The 22,539-nt window shown below is 44.5% G+C and overlaps 1 protein-coding gene across 1 annotated transcript in view; it reads right to left on the bottom strand.

Moving 5' to 3' along the window:
* LOC141139537 (vitamin K-dependent protein C-like) overlaps positions 1–22,539 on the bottom strand; it is a 154,143-nt gene that overhangs the window by 1,125 nt on the left and 130,479 nt on the right. The window contains exon 8 of the mRNA XM_073625775.1: positions 905–1,028. Coding sequence (XP_073481876.1) covers positions 905–1,028 — 124 coding nt within the window. The remainder of the gene's footprint in view (positions 1–904; positions 1,029–22,539) is intronic.

Genomic DNA, 22,539 nt, shown 5'->3' with positions numbered 1-22,539 from the left:
AATTTCAACTTCAATGCGCTCCAAAGCAATAACAGGGAAAATTAATTATTTAAAGAAAGAGATAGTTTGACAAACCCAACAATGACTGTTAGGCCAGCCATACATGTTTCAAATCTGTGTTTAGCAGGAACTGTCCGAGATTTGAACCATTAATGGGCAGGCTGAATGTACCAAGTTGATTGAGCAATCAATTTGTGTACAACCAGCCTGCTGGATTCTTTTGTGATTATCGCTATCGGCTGCTATACCTGCTAGTGATAATCACTGTCTTCTCCCGGCGGGGATGGCTTCCACTGCTCGCCCCTGCTAGGAGAAGACAATTACTGATTCCCCTGTCAACACTGCCTGTGTTGATGAGGGGATTGTGTGACTTTCTTTCCTGCAACTCATGGTGTATTGCCTACCTTAAAATTATATTGTGAAGGCCTGCGATCTCTCATTGGATATACAGAACACAATGCAAGGAAATCAAAATAAAAAATAAGACTTGTAGCCAAATATGTATATAAGACCTCTAAGGTCTGCTGCCAACCATAGTCTGTTTCCCGATGCCATCTAATTTTTTTAATGGATTTAATCAAAACAAAGGGTGAAAAGGGAAGAAAAAAAAAGTGTCAAGGGGAGGAACAAACCAGCAGACCCTTAACCAAGGCGTATGGTATAGAACCAACAATAACTCTCCTGTATCTAGCCAGTAATGCAGAGCCATGAGGTAAAATCTTCTATAGCATTTCTTTTGTCTGTCAAATTGGTCTAAACAGAGGCTGTTCTAATAAAAATTTGTTTTATGAGGGGAAGTTAAAATTCTACAGGGTGTCATGAGATCATATCTGAGTCCATGTTGTCATACTTCTTAGACAAGTAATAAGCACAACACAAATAGGTAGGATAAACAGGTACATACCGAGCCGTACGTAGTACTTTGCATTTTTCTGAGCCCCTTTGAAGCAGTGTGCTGCAGTGAGGACCCAGTATGGGTGAATAAGAACTCCGCCACAGAAAGACTTCTTACCATTGACAAGTAAAGCCTGAAATCACAAGAAAAAGCAGACAGTGCTTCTTAGTTGCAAATTTCAACCATAGTGCTAAATTAATGGAGATAATAGCATAAACTTCCTGTTGAAGAAAGTAAGAAGCATCTGTATTAATGAATACATCTCAATTTTCTGATATTAGAAAGAGGGACACCATTTAGCACAAAGTAAGTAGGCAAAGGCTACACCCCCGATAAGCTCCCTGGTACTCAAAAATGATTGGGTAAACCTACAAGTATTACTTTTCACCATTACCTTTTGTCAATATTGCAACAATTAGTGCATTAATAGTTTTTCTTTTTTTTAAATCAGAAAGGTTTGTATTGAGCTTGTCAAGAATTAACAACATCCAATAGTACATGAATATAAATGATTCTTCAGTCAATAACTTATGCATAAATATGTTATCCTTACCACTGCTACATAACAAAGTATTCCTGGCACTCTACTTCCATTACTCCATTCCTCCACCAACACAGCCCGCATCTTTTATGGTTCACTTGAGGAATTTTTTCCCCCTTTAGAGACACTGCAAAAGTCGAGACATTACCAGTTCTCTGGGGCTCAGACCAGGTGTGTCTAGCCAGCATGACCATATGCGTTCGAACCTGCCCAGACATCCCCTATGTTGGTAGATGTATTTTTCCATGATAAGGGTATTTCTCATGTGGGTTATCCAGGAGTTGCTAGTGAGTGGCGAGGCAGACTTCCAGCCCATCAAAATAAGTTTACGGGCCTGGAACAGTGCCCTAGAGAATGCAATCCTGATCATTTCCTCAGGGATCACATCCTCCAGAACCCCCAATATACAGCATATAGGGTCTATAGGTACCTTCGTTTGGAACACCCCATTGAGTGTACCAACCACCAGTACTGGTGGAGTTTCGGACATCCCCACAGGAGATGGATGAGGTCCCCGTCGCGCTGCCGACAACGACAGCACAAAGGGTTATGTCAGCCTGCCCATCTTATGTAATTTTGCCGGAGTGTAATGTACCCTCAGTATTATGTACAGTTTGGAGACTTTTTGAGCCACATTCAGAGAGCATGTGGTTATGGATTGTAGGGCTTCTTCCCATTGATCTCCCGTAAGTTGTCCTAGATCTTTCTCCCACGCTGACATTGCCCTGCATGGGTATGCCTACAGGTGTCTTGTGAGTAGCATTTGGTAGCATTGGGATATAATCCCTTTCGTTGCAGTGCTAGAATGCAACATTTGGAATACCGGGGTGGGCGACAGTGTCCACTCTCCGGGAAGGATAGTAATTTACCATTTTCAAATATGTGTGAAAGCAAAGTCACACCATGAACATGCCACCTAGGTCCCTGCTGTAACTTAGCCAGCTCCACATAGGTACAATTCTCCCATATGGGGCTAAAATCTGTAAACCCCTGTACCCCCTGAAGCTGCCTGCCCTAGTTCCAGGATTTTTTGTATCAGCGAGAGCGTTGGGGTCTGTTTATTGGATTTCATACATTTTTGTGCTTCCAGCCCCATCGGGATGGTCTCAATTGTGCCATCGAGCCCTCTGGATCTGGGGACATAGAACCTACCAAATGCTGCAGCTGGGCCGCTATATAGTACAGCCAAGGGTTGGGAACTGCCAACCCTCCGTCGTCCTTAGATTGCTGTAGCTGCTCCAGCCTAATCCTAGGGGGCTTAGTATTCCACAGCAGGCGCCGAAAGAGAGTGTTTACTACTCTGAAGATTTTTAAGTGTAGTACTACTGGCAAATTGTGTAGAAAGTATAACAGCTGGGGCATTAAAATCATTTTGATTAGGTTGGCCTTGCCTGCTAGTGACATTTTAAGGTTGTTCCATGTATTAATTTTATCCTGAAATCGAGATAATAGGGGATTTATTTTTAGGGAGCTATATTCTCTGAGCCTAGGCGAGATCCGTACACCCAAATATTTAAAGCTAGCAACCACGGGGATGGGACATGAGTCCGGGAGTTCTACCTCCTGGTCCTCATCTAACAGCATCAGGGCTGATTTAGACCAGTTTATGATCAAACCAGAATAGTGGCCAAACTGCGTGATTATGGACATTATCCCTGGCAGTGAGTGGCTGGGATCCCCCATAAAGAGTAACATGTCATCTGCATATAACATAATTTTTTCGTGCAAGACTCCATACTTGACCCCACAGATCCGGGAGCTAGTCCTTACCATGGCTGCCAGTGGTTCAATAGCAATTGCAAAGAGCAGGGGCGATAGTGGGCATCCCTGTCTCGTTCCCCTGCCCAAAGCAAAAGCCGGTGACATTCTGTCCACCATTCTTATTGTCGCCTGTGGAGAGGCATATAGCAACTTAACCCATGCAATAAACCGGTCCCCGAATCCAAATTTTCCATTACTGCCCACAGATACCTCCAGCTAATACTGTCAAATGCCTTGTTGGCGTCTAGGGATAAGAGAGCCCTATGGCCCCCATTATCCACTTGTAATTGCATGTTTATGAATAGCTTTCTTAGATTTGTAGCTGTGGATTTTTGTGGCATAAAGCCAGCTTGATCCTGGTGAATAATAGATAACACTATCCTGTTGACCCGAAGCGCTAGGACCTTAGCAAGGATTTTTATATCGCTCTGGAGCAATGAAATAGGCCTGTAGGAGCCTGGGTCAACTGGATCCTTCCCAGATTTTAGTAACAAAATCACATTTGCTCTAGTCATAGAATCTGGGAGTTTACCTTCATCTAAACATGCATTAAATACCTTTAACAGTTCTGGCAGTATTTGTTCACCAAATTGAGTGTACCCCTCCATAGGGAGGCCATCCTCTCCAGGCGCCTTACAAGTGGGAAAAGAGCCGGCCGCCAACTGAAACTCTTCTAATGCAATCGGGGCATCTAGTAGTTTTTTAGCCTCAGCAGACAGTGAGGGCAGATCGATGTTGGACATATATGTATCAAGGTTCTCGTCTGAATAAGCTTCCCTTGACCTGTAAAGGTCTTCATAGAAGGACGCCAGCTCGTGTATAATGGCCTCTGGGGAGTTAGCCATCTTACCATTTGAGGTGCGAATGGAGCCAATGGCCGGTGACTGTTGTTGAGATCGTGTATTTTGGCAAGCAGGCGGCCCGTCTTCTTCCTTCCTCATAGAATGCCAGTTTTGTAAAGAACCTTTTACGTTCTGCAGTGGAGGATCTCAGGCGGTCCAATAAATCTTGAGCCAACATCCATGCCTCCCTTGCAGACTCAGTAGGATTAGTCACGTAGGTCAGTTCCAGCTGTCTCACCAGGTCTCCCGCCCGCTGCAGCATAGCTGAGGAGTTTTGTTTAACAATTTGTATCTCCTGTATAAATATACCCCTTAAATGTGCTTTAAAGGTTTCCCATTTGAGTAGGCTGTCAGTGTACTGTCTGTGTGACTTGAAAAAGTCCTGAATCTGGACGGCTATTCGTTCCTGTGAGGTAAATAACTTAAGTCAAAAGGCGTTTAACTTCCATGGGGCCCTAGGTAATGAATTTGGCGGTTGGGTGATCAGCCATAAGGCCAATGGAGAGTGGTCGGAGACTCCCTGTGGGAAATATTCCATCTTAGAGGTGTAGCCGACCGTGTTGGGTGTGCCCACACATAGGTCAATACGGGACAGTGAACCATGGGTCTTTTAAAAGCATGAGAATTGTTTACTGTCTGGATTGCGTATGCGCCACAGGTCAGTCCATCCCACCTCTGCCAACAAGCGGCCAAGAGCAGTTCCCATGGCCTCCTCCAGGGGGAGACACGGGGGGGTGTCTGTCTGTGTTGCGTTTGTTACAATATGATTTTTTTTTTATTAATCAGACTTACCATACATGGGACATAACATTACACAATAGTGGTTGGTCATAGAGATATTATCAGTTTTTGTCTTGAGTAGATTTCTCAAACAAATGCTGTTTTATACAATGGGGGTAAATATCATTGTTGTATTGTATTGTTACAGTTTTCAACAGGCTATTGTCTCTATTGGTACAGTACACAAGAAAGAGATTTAGTTGTTTGGGGTCTTTTTCAGCTCTCAAACTGAAAGAACGACTGTTAGATTACTGTCAGGTGTTGGCTTGATTAGACAATGGGTACGTAGATGCAGTTTTCAACAGTCCATTGTTTCTACAGCTACAGTAAACAGGTATGTTTTCTGTTGTTTGGTAACTATGGCAAACAGCCTGACACATAAAAGGGGTAAGTAGGGAGACACAGACACACACCATCATGCTGTAACATCTGACGCCACTCATAATAGAAGAAACTTGCCTGATGAGCCAGGAGAATCATTGCCAATGGAGATCACGAACATACAGTAACAGAAGATAAGTAACCTTTAAGTGTATTTGTACTATTATAGACCATATGCTGTTCAGTTTGCTAGGCATTTTGCTTGTTATAGATATCTGTCAGTCTTGTATTGTATTCCTAAGATTGTAATAGTTTTGTATGTACAGCATCTTTGTATAGTAAAAAGCACATTTACACACTGCAGAAATCTCAGCTTCTTTGCTTATACCACAGAGTAACCTTGCTAGATAGACGCAAGCAAAACACTGTCTAGTCTGGGATCTAAATAGCAGTTAAAGTTGCCCATAATCAGGACTGGGATATCAGGCTTGTTAGACAGGTAAGACAGCAGCAACTGTAGCACCTCCCGAGAAAACAGGGGGGGGGGGGGTAAGTGCATTAATAGTTAAGTTGGATAAAAGTCTAGTGTAGTAAAAATTTTTAAAAAGGTCTCTACATCAGACCACAAAGAGGGGCAACTGAGGAGGAAAGAGAGGAAGGTGGACATTCTTTCTAAATTAAGGAAAATTGGGAGCTATGTTAATAAAATGGTGGATATTCAAGCAGAGGTGACATAAATAGTGGTCTAGTGATAAAACAGAGTACAGTGCAGTCAAGCCCATCCATCAAATCTGGAATTCCAATATAGAAACATCAGCCAAGGGCATGGGCAGCACATTGGTGGTGTGTCCTAGGCTTCCCCTCTTTTATTCAGAAAATATTACTAGAGATCAAGTAACAAATAGTGAGGACAGCTTTTTCTCTTTCCCCATGTCTTCTCTTTTTCTTTCTTTTTAGACGATTGCAGAATGTACACTGTGCTGCACATCTGCAGGCCAGTTTACATTTCGTCATGCTGCCTGGGTGCTGGGATGACTGCACTTCTGCGCATTTGTGGGAGTGACGTCACCCCACACTGGCCAATCAAGATGGCCAAAGACCGGCAGCTGGAAGAAGCCGGGGAGAAGATGCTGGCGCAGGCAATGAACTTTCTGTCTGTCGGACCATTGGCACTTACAGTATCTCACAAAAGTGAGTATACCCCTCACATTTTTGTAAATATTTTATTATATCTTTTCATGTGACAATTTTGCTACAATGTAAAGTAGTGAGTGTACAGCTTGTATAACAGTGTCAATTTGCTGTCCCCTCAAAATAACAACACACAGCCATTAGTGGGCCCAAAGTGTCAATATTTTGTGTGGCCACCATTATTTTTCAGCACTACCTTACAGGTTGCTTCACAGGTTGCCACTGGAGTCCTCTTCCACTCCTCCATGAGAACATCACGGAGCTGATGGGTGTTAGAGACCTTGCGCTCCTCCACCTTTTATTTGAGGATGCCCCACAGATGCTCAATAGGGTTTAGGTCTGGAGACATACTTAGCCAGTCCATCACCTTTACCCTCAGCTTCTTTAGCAAGGCAGTGATCGTCTTGGTGGTGTGTTTGGGTCATTATCATGTTGGAATACTGCCCTGTGGCCCAGCCCCCAAAGGGAGGGGATCATGTTCTGCTTCAGTATGTCACAGTACATGCTGGCATTCATGGTTCCCTCAATGAACTGTAGCACCCCAGTTCCGGCAGCACTCATGGAGCCCCAGACCATGACACTCGCACCACCATGCTTGACTGTAGGCAAGACACACTTGTCTTTGTACTCCTCACCTGGTTGCCACCACACACACTTAACACCATCTGAACCAAATACCTTTATCTTGGTCTCATCAGACCACAGGACCTGGTTCCAGTAATCCATGTCCTTACTCTGCTTGTCTTCAACAAACTGTTTGCGGGCTTTCTTGTACATAATCTTTGAAGAGGCTTCCTTCTGGGACGACAGCCATGCAGAACAATTTGATGCAGTGTGTGGCCTATGGTCTAAGCACTAACAGGTTGATCCCCCACCCCTTCAACCTCCACAGCAATGCTGGCAGCTATCATACATCTGTTTCCCAAAGACAACCTCTGGATATGACTCTGAGCATGTGTACTCAACTACTTTGGTCGAACATGGCGAGGTTTGTTCTGAGTGGAACTTGTCCTGTTAAACCACTGTCTTGGCCACCGTGCTGCAGCTTAGTTTCAGGGTCTTGGCAATCTTCTTATATCTTCTTATATGTAGAGCAACAATTCTTTTTTTCAGATCCTCAGAGAGTTATTTGCCATGAGGTGCCATATTGAACTTCCAGTGACCAGTATGAGAGAGTTATGCCGCGTACACACGAGCGGACTTTACGGCGGACTTTGCCCGGCGGACTTTTCGTCGGACTTTGTTGGCTCCTTGCGCCGGACTTAAAAACGGACGGACTTGGCCACACACGCTCACTGCAAAAGTCCGCTGGTTTGGAACGCGGTGACGTATAGCACGTACGACGGGACTAGAAAAAGGAAGTTCAGGCCCCACTACGGCACCCTTTGGGCTCCTTCTGCTAATCTCGTGTTTATCTCGTGTTAGTAGAAGTTTGGTTAGAGACGATTCGTGCTTTTCACACTTCAGCTTATTTCGTTTGTTTTCTGCGGTTCAGTTTGTGCTTGTGAGGTTTGTATCTGCTTTTCAGTGCGTGTTGGTCAGTTCGTAACCTGCCTTGCAGGCCGTTCTGGTCCGCTCGTTACTGATTTTCAGGTCGTTCTTCATAGGCCTTGCTGTTCTTCAGTGCGTTTGTTATAAGTTTGTTTGTTTGAGCAGCCGACCGTTTTTAAGCCATGTCGCGTGGACGTTCTCGTTCTCGAGTTCGTGCTGTGTGGGGACTTGGTGTTGGGGTTAATACTTTGACCCGAGTCCAGTCCATGAACAGGGTGGGGAGGAGTTCATGGACCAAGAATTGGTTGCGCCAGCGTGACCAGTTCTCTCATATGCCTTTGCTCCGTGAGCTCCGTGAGAATAATCCTGAGGATTTCAGGAATTTTCTCAGGATGACGGACCCCGTCTTTGAGCGTCTGCTGGCTATGCTGACCCCCTATATCAGCAGGCAGGATACCTGCATGAGGCAAGCCATCAGTGCGGAGCAGAGGCTAGTTGCCACGTTACGTTACTTGGCGACAGGGAGAAGTCTTCAGGACTTGAAGTTCTCAACAGGCATCTCCCCCCAGGCTCTGGGGATCATAATCCCAGAGACCTGTTCTGCTATTATTCAGGTCCTGCAGAAGGAATATATGAAGGTAAGTTTTATCCTTTAACATTACATGATATATATTAAATGTTTTTTGATGTATTGTAGAACTGTCCTCTTTACCTAATTGCCATGCTTTCAATATGCTGTGAATGTCCCCTTTATCTTCGTGCATGCCTATTTTAATCATTTATTGCCCTACATGCATAATTTCTTTCATTAACCTCCCCACCATGCAATCCTGGGTCCATTTATATCTCTAGCCTATAGTCCCTTGAACAATGTATATTGTCTGCTCCATTGTCTTGTTTGTCCCTCCCCCACCCCACAAATGTTTGAACCAGTCAGGTGTGTTTGTTAACCTAATTAGAACCCCTCCCCCACCCCACAAATGTTTGAACCAGTCAGGTGTGTTTGTTAACCTAATTAGAACCCCTCCCCCACCCCACAAATGTTTCAACCAGTCAGGTGTGTTTGTTAACCTAATTAGAACCCCTCCCCCCACATTCAAATGTATCAATGGGCCATCAGAGGGGGTGAGTAATCTTATAAGTGTGCCTTATGTTTTTCAACATTTCAATTACAAACACACATATTAATAATATTTGACTGCTGTTGTTTACTAATGTTTTGGTGTAATCTGATATACAATTTATGTTTTAAAGTCCTTATCTTATTTTTTTTGCACTCCACAGTTTCCTTCAAGTACACAGGAATGGCAGACTGTGGCCTCCCAGTTCGCTGACCGTTGGGACTTTCCCAACTGTGTAGGGGCGATTGACGGGAAGCATGTCCGGATTGTGCCACCACCGCATTCGGGGTCTTATTTCTATAACTACAAGGGGTTCCATAGTGTAGTTTTGATGGCGGTGGTCTCGGCACATTTGGACTTTATGTTTGTGGATGTGGGTAAGAACGGCCGGATGTCTGATGGAGGAGTCTTTGCACAGACCGAGCTGTGCCATCGTCTCCAGACCGGTGGCCTGGAATTGCCACCTGATGACGAGAATGTGGATGGACTCCCCTCAGTTTTTATTGCTGATGAAGCATTTGCTCTCGGTGAGAACTTGATGAGGCCGTTCCCCCAAAGGACACTCACCCCTGAGAGGAGGGTATTTAATTATCGGCTGGCCAGAGCAAGAAGAGTTGTGGAGAATGCCTTTGGGATTCTGGCCAGCCGGTTCCGTTTATTCCTTTCTTCAATTAATTTGGCGGACTATAAACTAAACTACGTCATCCTTGCTTGCTGCATCTTGCATAACTTTTTAAGGAGACATTCAGCAACATATCTATCCTCTGTTGGGCCTGAGGCCAGACTGGAACAGGATAGCACTTTGACAGGCCTAGAAATTGGCCGTATTGGCTTGGCCCCCCGAACCGCACGTCAAGTGCGTGACCGTTATGTCAATTATTTTAATGGTCGGGGGGCCATTGCTATTCAGCAACAGCTGTAAGTTTCTTACAAAAATAAAAAAGAAAATTGTTTTATCTAAATATCTTGTTTTTATTGTTGTTTACATTTAAGTTATGTCTGTCTCCTAGTGCACTTCTAGTAGTGTCAAGTGCATTTAGCTTTAGTTAATCAGGCCCACAAAAACAAACCACAAAATTTGACTTCAATAATCAGCCACACACATTGTATTGCGTAAAAAATTTTACTTTGTGCACATTGAAAGGTGCATTTTTTACAAAAATTTTTTTTTTATTTTTATTTTTTGTTAAATTATTTTACGTTTTACTAAATTATTCAAGGCATATTTTCACAAATATATAGACCTTTATATAAAAAGATTTACATACACAACAGTGTTTTTATAAACCAAACAAAAAAAAAAAAAGAACTTACAAAGTTCAACATTTAGAGAACGGTGCATGTAATGTCACCCATGCAGAAATTGTTCATTTAGAAGATGCTCAAAATTGAGCTTTACAAAAGGGTCAAGTCAACATGTGCTATCTCCTATCATGGGTGAGCAATGTACGTGTTTTGTGTGTGCAATCCCATTTTTGGTTCCTCTCACCACCAAAGATTTTTCAGGATGAAGGGGTTGCAAACACAAAACAAGTACATTGCTAACCCATGATGGAAGATAGCACATGATGACACACCGTGTGCATCACAATGTAAATTTGGGTATACCCCAAAAATTTAAAATACAATTTTTGAAACAAACAAACTTCCCAAGGAAATGAAGAACATGATTGATGTTTTTAGGCCAAACGTGATTATATTCGGCCCAAAACATCAATCATGTTCTTCATTTCCTGTTGCATGGAGTCCAGGCGAAGTTGCATGCTGTGAATTTGGTCACGCATTTTATCGATCTGGCCATTCCACAGCATTATCTGGCCAATTAGTCTTTGCGCACTGTCTGTGGTGAAGTGCTCTGCCGCTTGGCCTTCCACAACCAGAAACTCACCTAAAATGAGTGAATAAAAACAAGGTTTACAATATGCACGCCAAAATACAGTAACTCAAGCTGGGGTGTCAGTCACTCACTTGGTGGGCTTGAAACCTCGCACACTTCCTCCACCTCTCCTTCCTCAAGGTCGTCGGGTGGGCGTGGTCTTGGGCTGGGGCTTGGGGTATCTTCTGCCTCAGGCTGGTGACTTGGGGGGGTCCTGAGATCCTTGGACTGTTGTCTGAGTCTTTTCTCCCCTATGAGAATTGAACAAAAGGTATAGTTAAAACACACTGATATTTTAGCTTTAATAAATAAAGTTAAACGTTGGTTATGAGTTGTGGCCAATTTTTCATCATAATAAATGTTGAAGACAGGATGAACATTACCTCTGAACAACAATTATAAACAATGCTCATTTTCGGGCAAGTTTCACAGATGCTGACACCTCAATGATCTCCTATGTGTATTACCCCTCTAAAATTTATTTATGGTCACATAGTACACTATAGTGCTCGTGAGTCCAGATGTGGAAACAGCTGATGTGTCCTGTCCCTACATTACACTGAATCATTTTTGATGAAGCATTATATTTTCAAACACATCTACACCACATCAACTAATTGTGGGAATTCGACAAATTATCAAGACATAAATGTATGTCCAACCCTGTCCCATCGTATTTGGCGAAAAAATAACGTCACTTTATAAAGTATCATATCTATTCTAAAGAACGGTCTTTACGAACGATGCTGAAAAAACTCCAAAAATAAGCATCAGCATGCAAGTTAAGTATCTCAATAGTAAAACACAAGTACTTACTTTTTTTAAGCAGCTTCTTTATTCGCCAATATTGTTCTGGCTCCCGACTTTTGATGTCAGACCACCGCTTCCGCAATTGTTCTTTCGAACGTTTTGTACCAAATTTATATTCAAGAGCGGTGACAACTGAGGACATTATTTTGTCCTTCCTCATATTCGGTCGTGTGTACGGTCCTTTTTTGCCATCGTAGTCCTCCCTTCTCAATATGGACACCATCTCCACCATCTCTTCAAAAGCCATGTTGGTGGCCTTATATCTCCTCCGGGATGTGGATGTTTGGGGCTCCGGGCTTTCCTCCGCGCTACTTCCACTTAATCTCTCCGCCATCTTTTGCTATCTACTCCCACTGGGCAACGAAGAGTGAAGGGGCGGGGCCAAATCGTACTTACGAACGTCAGGGGCGGGCGACGCAGGCGGAGCATGACACATGCGCAGTGTATATAAAGCTATTACGATGGCCTACGTATGTCCGTGCGGAAGTAGCGAGCGTCACAAACAAAGGTAAGATTAAAGTGTGTGTGTGTGTGTGTGTATGTGTCCCCTAGATTACAACCCAAACTAATCCTGTGATTTGGGACTGACATTTAAGTTTGGATCTTGTGTCTTGTCTTGCAGAAAAAATGAATCCCTTTAAAGAGGAAGAATTTTTGTGCCAATTTATTGAGCTCTATGAGGACAAGAAAAACCTGTGGGAGGTCAAACACCCCCTATATTATAATAGGGATGTTAGGAAGGCAACACTGGGCACACTTTTAGAGTTTGTGAAGACTCGACTCCCCCAGGCAGACCTCAAGTTTGTGGACAAGAAGATTGGTATCTTGCGAAACATGTATAAGCGGGAACACAAAAAAATCCAGGAGTCGCTCAGATCCGGGGCAGCAGCTGACCAAGTATATTTACCCAAGTTGTGGTACTACAACAAACTGCGATTCCTGGATGACCAGACCGAAGCCAGGCAATCACTTTCCACCCTTCCCCCCACCCTTCCCTCCAGACTTCCCTCCACTCTTCCCTCCAGCCTTCCATCCACCTCCACCCCAGCTGAGGAGTCCCAGGATGACCTGGGCCTTTTCAGCATTGATGAAGTTGATGCGCCCAGCTTCAGCCAGGTATCCTTTTTTTTTTAATTTGGGATTGTGTAAATGTTATTAATGATGTTAAAGTGGTGTTCCGGCCGAAATTATACTTTTTAAATAAAAATACCCCTATAATACACAAGCTTAATGTATTCTAGTAAAATTAGTCTGTAAACTAAGGTCTGTTTTGTTAGTTTATAGCAGTAGTTTGTTATTTTATAAACTTACAGCAGGCCGTGGCCATCTTAAGTGTGGGCATCTGAAGCCAGACTGTATTTCTTCCTGGATCTCATCCTTGCAGATCTCACACATGCTCAGTGCAGCACAAGCAGTGTAATAGGCTTCAGGTCAGGTTTCCATAGCAACGGCAGTTTCAGAGGAAGTTGCCGCCCCTTCCCAGAAGGCATTGCAAACAGGAAATGATGCGATGGGCCGCGGCCAGGGAGGAGGAAGTGAAAAATGAATACAGCAGATATACAGTAGGTGCTGAGAAAAAAAATTAAAAAATATCCAATTTGTTTACAGTGCAGAGTTTAGTGAGGGATGCTGAAGAGTTGTAAAAGTGGGTGGAACTCCACTTTAAGGTGTTAATTTTGAAAGTGCTTCCTAAAAAATCACTTCTGCACAAAGAGTAATATGTAGACATATCACTAGACAGTAGTGGCCAAATATATACTTCACTTCAGATCTTGTTGATCATCTGAAATAATGGTGTTGTCAAATAGATAGCCTTTACTATTTTGTGTAATTATATTTGAAAGTCATGAGCTGAAAATTGTGTGTGATTGCATAACACAAAATTACAACTTATGTCCCTTTTTTTTACACAGGATGACCTCAGCCAGGAGGAGGCCTTGCCCAGTGGGAGAGAGGAGGAGGCCTTGCCCAGTGGGAGAGAGGAGGAGGCTGTGGCTGGGCCAAGTCGAAGCCGCACAGAGTGTCAAGTGCCTCCCCTCCGCATTCTCCACAAAAGGCCCAGGAGAATGACACCAACTGAGCAGGAATCCCTAGACCTCATACGGGAAGCAAGCCTCATCCTGAGCAAACCACCCAATGCAGAGGAGGCGTATGGCACCTATATAGCCAGCAGATTGCTGGAGTTGGAAAAGGGCCAACGCCTCCTCTGTGAGGGTCTGATTTTTGAGGCTTACCAGAAGGGCTTGAGAGGGGAGCTTACTGCTACCACATATCTGGCAGATGAAGCCACTCCTCCTCCTGCCCCAAGTACACCACCAGAGGCACAACCTCCAAGGAAGGCTGCAGAGAAGCGTGGAAGGAAGGCTGCAGAGAAGCGTGGAGGGAAGGCTCCACGGAAGAGTCGAAAGTGATTGCCTGGTTTCTGTCTGGTCTGACTGTGCTCCCTGTGCTCCCTATAGTCGCAAGATACCAATTTTCTTGTCCTCAAACTTGATGTGTGTCCTGGGGGACGAAAGGCTTCCCAGATTCTAAAAGTGTCTCCAGTGTTGCCTTCCTAATTTTTTTTAGAATAAACTAAATACATTTTTGGTTACCTTACATTCTTGCCTATGTCTTTTGATTAAAAAACGCCTTTTTCTTTGGGAGTAGGCAGGTACAGGTCCAAAAGACTATGGGGTTGATTTGAGAAAAGCAAATAGTCTGTGCACTTTGCAGAGGGCAGTTGCCCTCTGAAAGTGCAATTGCTCCAGAGCATCAGAAATTATTTAAAAGCTTGACTTTGCAAAGAGTACCCAATCCTGTGCAAGTAAAATAAAAAAAAAACATTTTTGCTTGCACATGATTGGATGATGGAAGTCAGCAGAGCTGCTTCACATTTAATAAAGCTTGGGAGCAACTGCTCTTGCAGAGGGCAACTGCACTTTACAAAGTGCACAGTCTTTTTCCCTTTAGGAAATCAACCCCTATGTGTGTTTTTGACAAAAGGCTTAAATCATTTAGAATATCAAGTGAAACGTTCACTTGAGAAATTGCACAGCAAGTGCACTTGTTGGAAGTGCAGTCGCTGAAAATCTGAGGGGAAGAGCTTAAATTCGGGGAAGCTCTGCTGATTTATTCCGAAAATCATGTTAAATAAAAATTATTTGCTTTTTTTTGGGCTTCCTTGCATGTGCCCCTCGGATCCACAGCGAACGCACTTCAAAATGCTCTTTCTGTGGAATTCAATGTATAATTAGCACTTGTAGTGAAAAATGATTTTGCCTTTGTTAAATACACCCCCCTATGTCTAATGAACAAGGGACAACAACCTCATTAAGGTTCATTAAAACAACACAAAATATGAATGTTAATTGTGGTAACTTGAAAATACACACAAAAAATGTGGTTATCATTTAACACACATTGTAAAATAGATAAGTGTTGAAATAAAAAAAATAAAAAAATTAGTCCAAAATCGATTTTAAAATTTATAATTTATGGAGATCTGGCTTTTACAAAATATTATATTAGTCATGGCAGGAGGATAAATCATGAAGAAAGTAGTTTGTGAGAACTCTGTGTGAATTTAAAGCAGAAAAACAACTTCATTCCTCTCGCATTATCAATCCTAAAAAAAGGCTGTATTAAAAGACGACAGAAGAGGAATGTGCTAGCTTCAAGACGAAGGCTAGTTTTACCAGACCGAGCGCTTCCGTCTTGTAATTGCTTCAGAGCATGCGTCAGTTTGAGTTCGTCGGACTAGCACACAGATGATCGGTTTGTCCGCTAGAAATAAGAGTCCGTCGGATAAATTTTAAACAAGTTTCAAATCTAAGTCCGTCCAACTTTTGAGCAAACAAAGTCCGCTGGAGCCCACACACAATCAAATTGTCAGACGAAACCCAGTCCGCCGGGCAAAGTCTGCCGTAAAGTCCGCTCGTGTGTACGCGGCATAAGAGTAATCACACCAAATTTAACACACCTGCCCCCCAATCACACCTGAGACCTTGTAACACTAACGAGTCACATGACACCAGGGAGGGAAAATGGCTTATTGGGCCCAATTTGGACATTTTCACTTAGGGGTGTACTCACTTTTGTTGCCTGCGGTATGGACATTAATGGCTGTGTGTTGAGTTATTTTCAGGGGATGGCAAATTTACACAGTTATACAAGCTGTACACTCACTACTTTACATTGTAGCAAAGTGTCATTTCTTCAGTGTTGTCACATGAAAAGATATAAAATATTTACAAAAATGTGAGAGGTGTACTCACTTTTGTGAGATACTGTATGTAAGCATTTTTACCTTTTTGTTTTGCTTTAAATCTGTCTGCACGATTCACACTCTTTGTTCTACTTCACCATGCTTTTGAGTCTTTAGCGTTAGAGATGAAGCATCTAATGAATTTCCAGTCTGACACTGGTAGCGTTGCTATTTTTTCTGGAAAATATACTAGCCTTACCATATTTTTAAGTATTATTTTCCCAATAATATTACCAGAAAGTCACATTTTTAATGTCCAGGGTGGTAAAATACTGGTCAGACACTAGAGGTTAAATGGGAGATAATGGGAGGAATTAATAAAAAGACTCTCAGACAAGATCAATCTTAACGGGTCTCGCTGCCCTTAAAAACCAATCAGCTTCCAACTTTCATTTTTTTCCACACAGCTTAGAAAATGAATATTCTGCATGCCAGTTGAAACAAAATAGAGACAAATTGAATTCTCCCCCATGTGTCACTGTTCTCACAGTGCGGCTTGACTGCTCTAGATAAAAGCAACTGGTGTATCAGTCCTCCCAATGGCACTGATTAGTGTCAAAGAAACCCAGGCAGCCTGCAAGACAACCCCAGGCACGTGCCCAATATACAGTTAAAGGGCTTTGCAATGCCACTGGACTGATTCCATTTTTTGCTGGCAAGGATGACACTAAACTAATTTAATTACAAGGATATTATCTACATTTATATTTTAAAAGCTTTGCAGTCCTAAAGATCTACATTCATGGGCCAGCACTAAAAAGTGGTCTATGGGTGCATATCAGTGCCACTGACCTTCTATTTTATCTTGTGCTGTCCTATCCAGTGAGATGAAATGTGTCCTAAATAAAAAGTTGGGCACCAGAAGGAATAAATATACAAACAATACATCAAATAACTTCCAATAACAATATAAACAATATATATATATATATATATATATATATATATATATATATATTGCAACTGGAAAGTATTCAGAGCAGTTCACTTTTTCCACATTTTGTTAGGTTATAGCCTTATTCCAAAATGGATTAAATTCATTATTTTCCTCAAAATTCTACAAACAATACCACATAATGACAATGTGAAAGAAGTTTGAAATCCTTGCAAATTTACTAAAAATAAAAACTCGGGTGCATCGTGTTTCCACTGATCATCCTTGAGATCAGGGGCGTTGCTAGGTCTACAAAAGATCTGGGGCTAGAGCCCATAGCAGTGTAGTAAAGAAAGTCATGTGCTTGGGTGGGCATACACATGTATATAGAGTAATATATGTGTGTGGGTGTATATCCTCAGAGAGCCCCCCCACTTACATCAGGGTCCCCAGAGAGCCCCCCACTTACATAAGAGTCCCCAGAAAGCCCACCACTTACATCAGGGTCCCCAGAGAGCCCCCCTTTACATCAGGGTCCCCAGAGAGCCCCCTTTACTTCAGGGTGCCCAGAGAGCCCCCCTTTTCATCAGATCCCCAGAGAGCCTCCCCCTTTTTATCAGGGTCCCCAGAGAGTCTCCCCCTTAAAATCAGGGTACCCAGAAAGCCTCCCCCTTAAAATCAGGGTCCCCAGAGAGCCCCCACTTACTTTAGAGTCCCCAGAGAGCCTCCCCTCCCCTTGGGGACTCCTGCAGAGACTCGGGGCTATGGTCCCCAGATTCGGGGCTATAGCCCCAAAAGCCGCCCCCTTGCAACGCCACTGCTTGAGATGTTTCTACAACTTGATTAGAGTCCATATCTGGTAAATTTAGTTGATTGGACATGATTTGGAAAGGCACAAACCTGTCTATATAAAGTTTCACAGTTAATGTGCATGTCAGAGCACAAACCAAGCCATGAAGACCAAGGAATTTTCTGTAGACCTCTGAGACAGGATTGTATCGAGGCACAGATCTGGGGAAAGGTACAGAAATTTTTTTTGCAGCATTGAAGGTCCCAATGAGCACAGTGCCCTCCATCATCCGTAAATGGAAAAAGTTTGGAACCACCAGGACTCTTCCTTGAGCGGGCCAAACTGAGCGATCGGGGAAGAAGGGCCTTAGTTAGGGAGGTGACCAAGAACCCGTTGGTCACTCTGACAGAGTTCCAGCATTTCTCTGTGGAGACAGGAAAACCTTCCAGAAGAACAACCATCTCTGCAGCACTCCACAAATCACGCCTGTATGGTAGAGTGGCCAGACTGAAGCCAGCAAAAAGCACATGACAGCCCACCTGGAGTTTGTCAAAAGGCACCTGAAGGACTCTCAGACCATGAGAAACAAAATTCTCTGGTCTGATGAAACAAAGATTGAACACTTTGGACTTAATGGCTAGCGTCATGTCTGGAGGAGGCTAATACCATCCCTACAGTAAAGCATGGTGGTGGAAGCATCATGCTGTGGGGATGCTTTTCTGCGGCAGAAACTTGGAGACTAGTCAGGATCGAGGTAAAGATGAATGCGGCAATGTACAGAGACATCCTTGATGAAAACCTGCTACAGAGCGCTCTGGACCTCAGAATGGGGAGAAGGTTAATCTTCCAACAGGACAATGACCCTAAGCACACAACCAAGATAACAAAGGAGTGGCTACGGGACAACACTGTGAATGTCCTTGAGTGGCCCAGCCAGAGCCCACACTTGAACCCGATTGAACATCTCTGGAGAGATATGAAAATGTCTCTGCACCGATGCTACCTATCCAACCTGATTGTGCTTGATAGGTCCTGCAAAGAAGAATGGGAAAACTGCCCAAAAATAGGTGTGCCAAGCTTGAAGCATCATACTCAAAAAGACTTGAGGCTGTAATTGGTGCCAAAGGTGCTTCAACAAAATATTGCGCAAAGGCTGTGAATACTTATGTACATGTAATTTTTTTATTTTTTTATTTTTAATACATTTGCAAAGATTTCAAACTTCTTTCATGTTGTCATTATGAGGTATTGTTTGTAGAATTTTGAAGAAAACAATGAATTGAATCCATTTTGGATATAAGGTTCAAACATAACAAAATGTGGAAAAAGGGAAGCGTTGTGAACAGGGCCGGTACAAGGCAGGGGCGGAAGGGGCGGATGCCCTGGGCGGGACAAATTACTAGAGGAAGGGGGGCGCAGGTGAAGTGGCTGGACTGTACACACAGAATACTGCACAGCCAGTCAGAGCTGCTATGATGTCTGTGCCATGCGCTAGTGCACAGCGAGGATGAGCCCTTCACTTCCCTGTCAGGCGGAGCAATCTCCGCCCGACTGCCGTTGTTCTGACAAGAAAGTCCGTCCCCCCCATGGGATAGTGTTGGGCAGGGCCGGATTAACATAGGGGCTGGTGGAGCTGCAGCTCCAGGCCCCTCCCTCAATATAGGCCCATGGCAGTGGCTTATGAATATCTGTGTGCCTTCCTGAAGGAAGAGGAGCCCTCTGTGCACACATGGAGGAGACAAGTGTTAGTCACTGCAGCCGAGTCCTGTCTCTGTCGATGCCTGACTCCTATCACAGGGTCTGTTACACTCACACAGATCCTCAGTGTGTGGGAGCTGTCTGGGGGAGGGGCGCTGATGTCCTAACCAGCAGGAGCCCGGGAGGAAGGACATCTCCCATGCTGTTGAGATAAGGTTAGTACATTTGTTAGGGAGGTGTTTTATTGTGCTAGGGGAAAGACTGCTGCTTCCCCCCATGTAATGTGCTCTCTTGTGCCCAGTGCCCACCATGTCATGTGCATTGCAGTGCCCCCATGTAATGTGCTGTGCCCACTATGTCATGTCATGTGCATTGCAGTGCCCCCCATGTAATGTGCTGTGCCCACTATGTCATGTCATGTGCATTGCAGTGCCCCCATGTAATGTGCTGTGCCCACTATGCCATGTCATGTGCATTGCAGTGCCCCCATGTAATGTGCTGTGCCCACTATGTCATGTCATGTGCATTGCAGTGCCCCCATGTAATGTGCTGTGCCCACTATGTCATGTCATGTGCATTGCAGTGCCCCCATGTAATGTGCTGTGCCCACTATGTCATGTCATGTGCATTGCAGTGCCCCCATGTAATGTGCTGTGCCCACTATGTCATGTGCATTGCAGTGCCCCCCATGTAATGTGCTGTGCCCACTATGTCATGTCATGTGCATTGCAGTGCCCATATGTAATGTGCTGTGCCCACTATGTCATGTCATGTGCATTGCAGTGCCCCCATGTAATGTGCTGTGCCCACTATGTCATGTCATGTGCATTGCAGTGCCCCCATGTAATGTGCTGTGCCCACCATGTCATGTCATGTGCATTGCAGTGCCCCCATGTAATGTGCTGTGCCCACCATGTCATGTCATGTGCATTGCAGTGGCCCCATGTAATGTGCTGTGCCCACCATGTCATGTGCTGTGCATTGCAGTGCCCCCCATGTAATGTGCTGTGCCCACTATGTCATGTGCTGTGCATTGCAGTGCCCCCATGTAATGTGCTGTGCCCAGTATGTAATTTGCTGTGCATTGCAATGCTCACTATGTAATGTGCAGTGCCCACCATGTCATGTGCTGTACATTGCAGTGCCCACCATGTCATGTGCTGTACATTGCAGTGCCCACCATGTAATGTGCTGTGCCATGCAGTGATCCCACCAAGTAATGTACAGTGCCCACCATGTAATGTGATGTGCCATGCAGTGCCCACCATGTCATGTGCAGTTCCCACCATGTCATGTGCTGTGCCCACCCTGCCATGTGTTGTGCCCAGCATGTAGTGTGTTGTGCCCACTGTGCAATGTGCTGGGCTGTTCAGCAGTGCCCACCATGTCATGTGCAGTTCCTAACATGTAATGTGCAGTTGCATTGCCCACCATGAAATGTGCTATGTCATGCAGTGCCCACCATGTAATGTGTTGTGCCATTCAGTGCCCACCATGTAATGCGCTGTGCCCACCACGTCATGTGCTGTGCCATGCAGTGCCCACCATGTAATGCGCTGTACCCACCAAGTAATGTGCTGTGCCGTGCAGTGCCAACCGTGTCATGTGCAGTGCCCACCATGTAAATTACTGTGCAGTGCCCACCCTGTCATGCTGTGTTGTGCCCACCATGTCATGTGCTGCGCCATGCAGTGCTTACCATGTAATGTGCTGTACCCAGCATGTAATGTGCTGTACATTGTCCACCATGGCATGTGCCGTGCAGTACCCACGATGGAATGCGCTATGCAGGGCTCACCATGTCATGTTCGGTGTCCACCAATTAATGTGCTGTGCTCACAATGTAATGTGCTGTGCTGTGTCATGCAGTGCCCACCATATCATGTGGTGTCATGCAGTGCCCACCTTGTCATGTGCTGTGCAGTGCCCACCATGCCATGTGCAGTACCTACCATATAATATGCTGTGCCCACCATATAATGTGCTGTGCAGTGCCCACTTGTAATGTGCAGTGCCCACCATGTAATGTGCTCAGCTGTGCCCGCCATGTCATGTGCTGTGCCCACCATATAAGGTCCTGTGCCCACCGTGTGCATGTGCTGTGTTGTGCCCACCATGCAATGTGCTGTGTTGTGTACTGTGCCTACCTTGTAATGTGCTGTATTGGGCAGTGCCAACAGTGTAATGTGCTGTGCTTCGCCCACCATTAAATGTGCTGTATCCATGTATCCACCATGTAATGTGTAGTGCCAACCATGTAATGTACTGTGCTATCCCCCCCCCCCCCGTGTAATGTACTATGCTGTGCCCCCCACAGACTCACCCCCTCACTCTCACCCCCCTCTCTCTCTCTCTTTCACCTCCTCTCTCTCTCTCATCCCCTCTCTTTCACCCTGTTCTCTCTCTCACCCCCTTCATCCCCCATTCTCTCTCTCTCGCCCCCTTCAACCCCCTCTTTCCTACCACCCTCTCTTTCTTTCACCCTCTCTCTATTCCCCTTTTTCTCACCCCCTCTCTCTCGTCCCCATCTCTCTCATTCAATGCCTTTCTCTCTCTTTTCCCCTCCCTCTCATCCCCTCTCTTTCAGCCCCCTATCTCGCTATCACCCCCCCCCCCTCTCTCTCTCTCCCACACCCCTCTCTCTCTTTAATTTAATTCAACAAAAAATTGTTTGCGTTTTCATTTTATTTATTTTCATAAAAAGGCCCACCAAAATCCTTAGCACCAGGCCCATGTTGCTCTTAATCTGGCCCTGGTGTTGGGCTGTCCGCCCTGTACTGCGCAGGCGCAGCTCTGTTCTGACGAGAAAGATCCGCCCTGAACAGCCGTTCATCTTCGGAGACTTTCGGCGTCTCCTTTGTGCGCCTGCGCGGTACAGGGCGGACACTATCAGATAGGGGTTGTTTCTCGACAGGAGCGAGTGTGATCTAGAGGAGGAGGAACCGAGCAATAGTAAGTAAGCCATCTGCAGATGAATTTGTTAACTCCTTTTTTGGGGGGCGGTTAATATATTACCAATGGTATTTTTTTAATATGCATGAAGGGTAGTTAATGTGTATTATCAATGCTGCATTAGTGACAAGTGGCAGTTATTTAACCCCTTTGGGCTGCATTAGTGGCACCGATATCAGAGTTAATTAACCCCTGCATGCTGCAGCAGTTAATTAACACTGATGCCACTAATGCAACACAAAGGGGTTAATTAACTGCCACTTGTAACTAATGCAGCATTGATAATACACATTAACCCCTTCATGCTGCATATTACAAATACCATTGGTAATTATCCACTTGCCAACCCG

Source organism: Aquarana catesbeiana, linkage group LG04, assembly GCF_042186555.1.
Source record: "Aquarana catesbeiana isolate 2022-GZ linkage group LG04, ASM4218655v1, whole genome shotgun sequence".
In the NCBI taxonomy this organism is placed as follows: Eukaryota; Metazoa; Chordata; class Amphibia; order Anura; family Ranidae; genus Aquarana; species Aquarana catesbeiana.
Note: the sequence above shows the minus strand (reverse complement) of the source record. Positions and strands in the feature narration are given on the sequence as shown.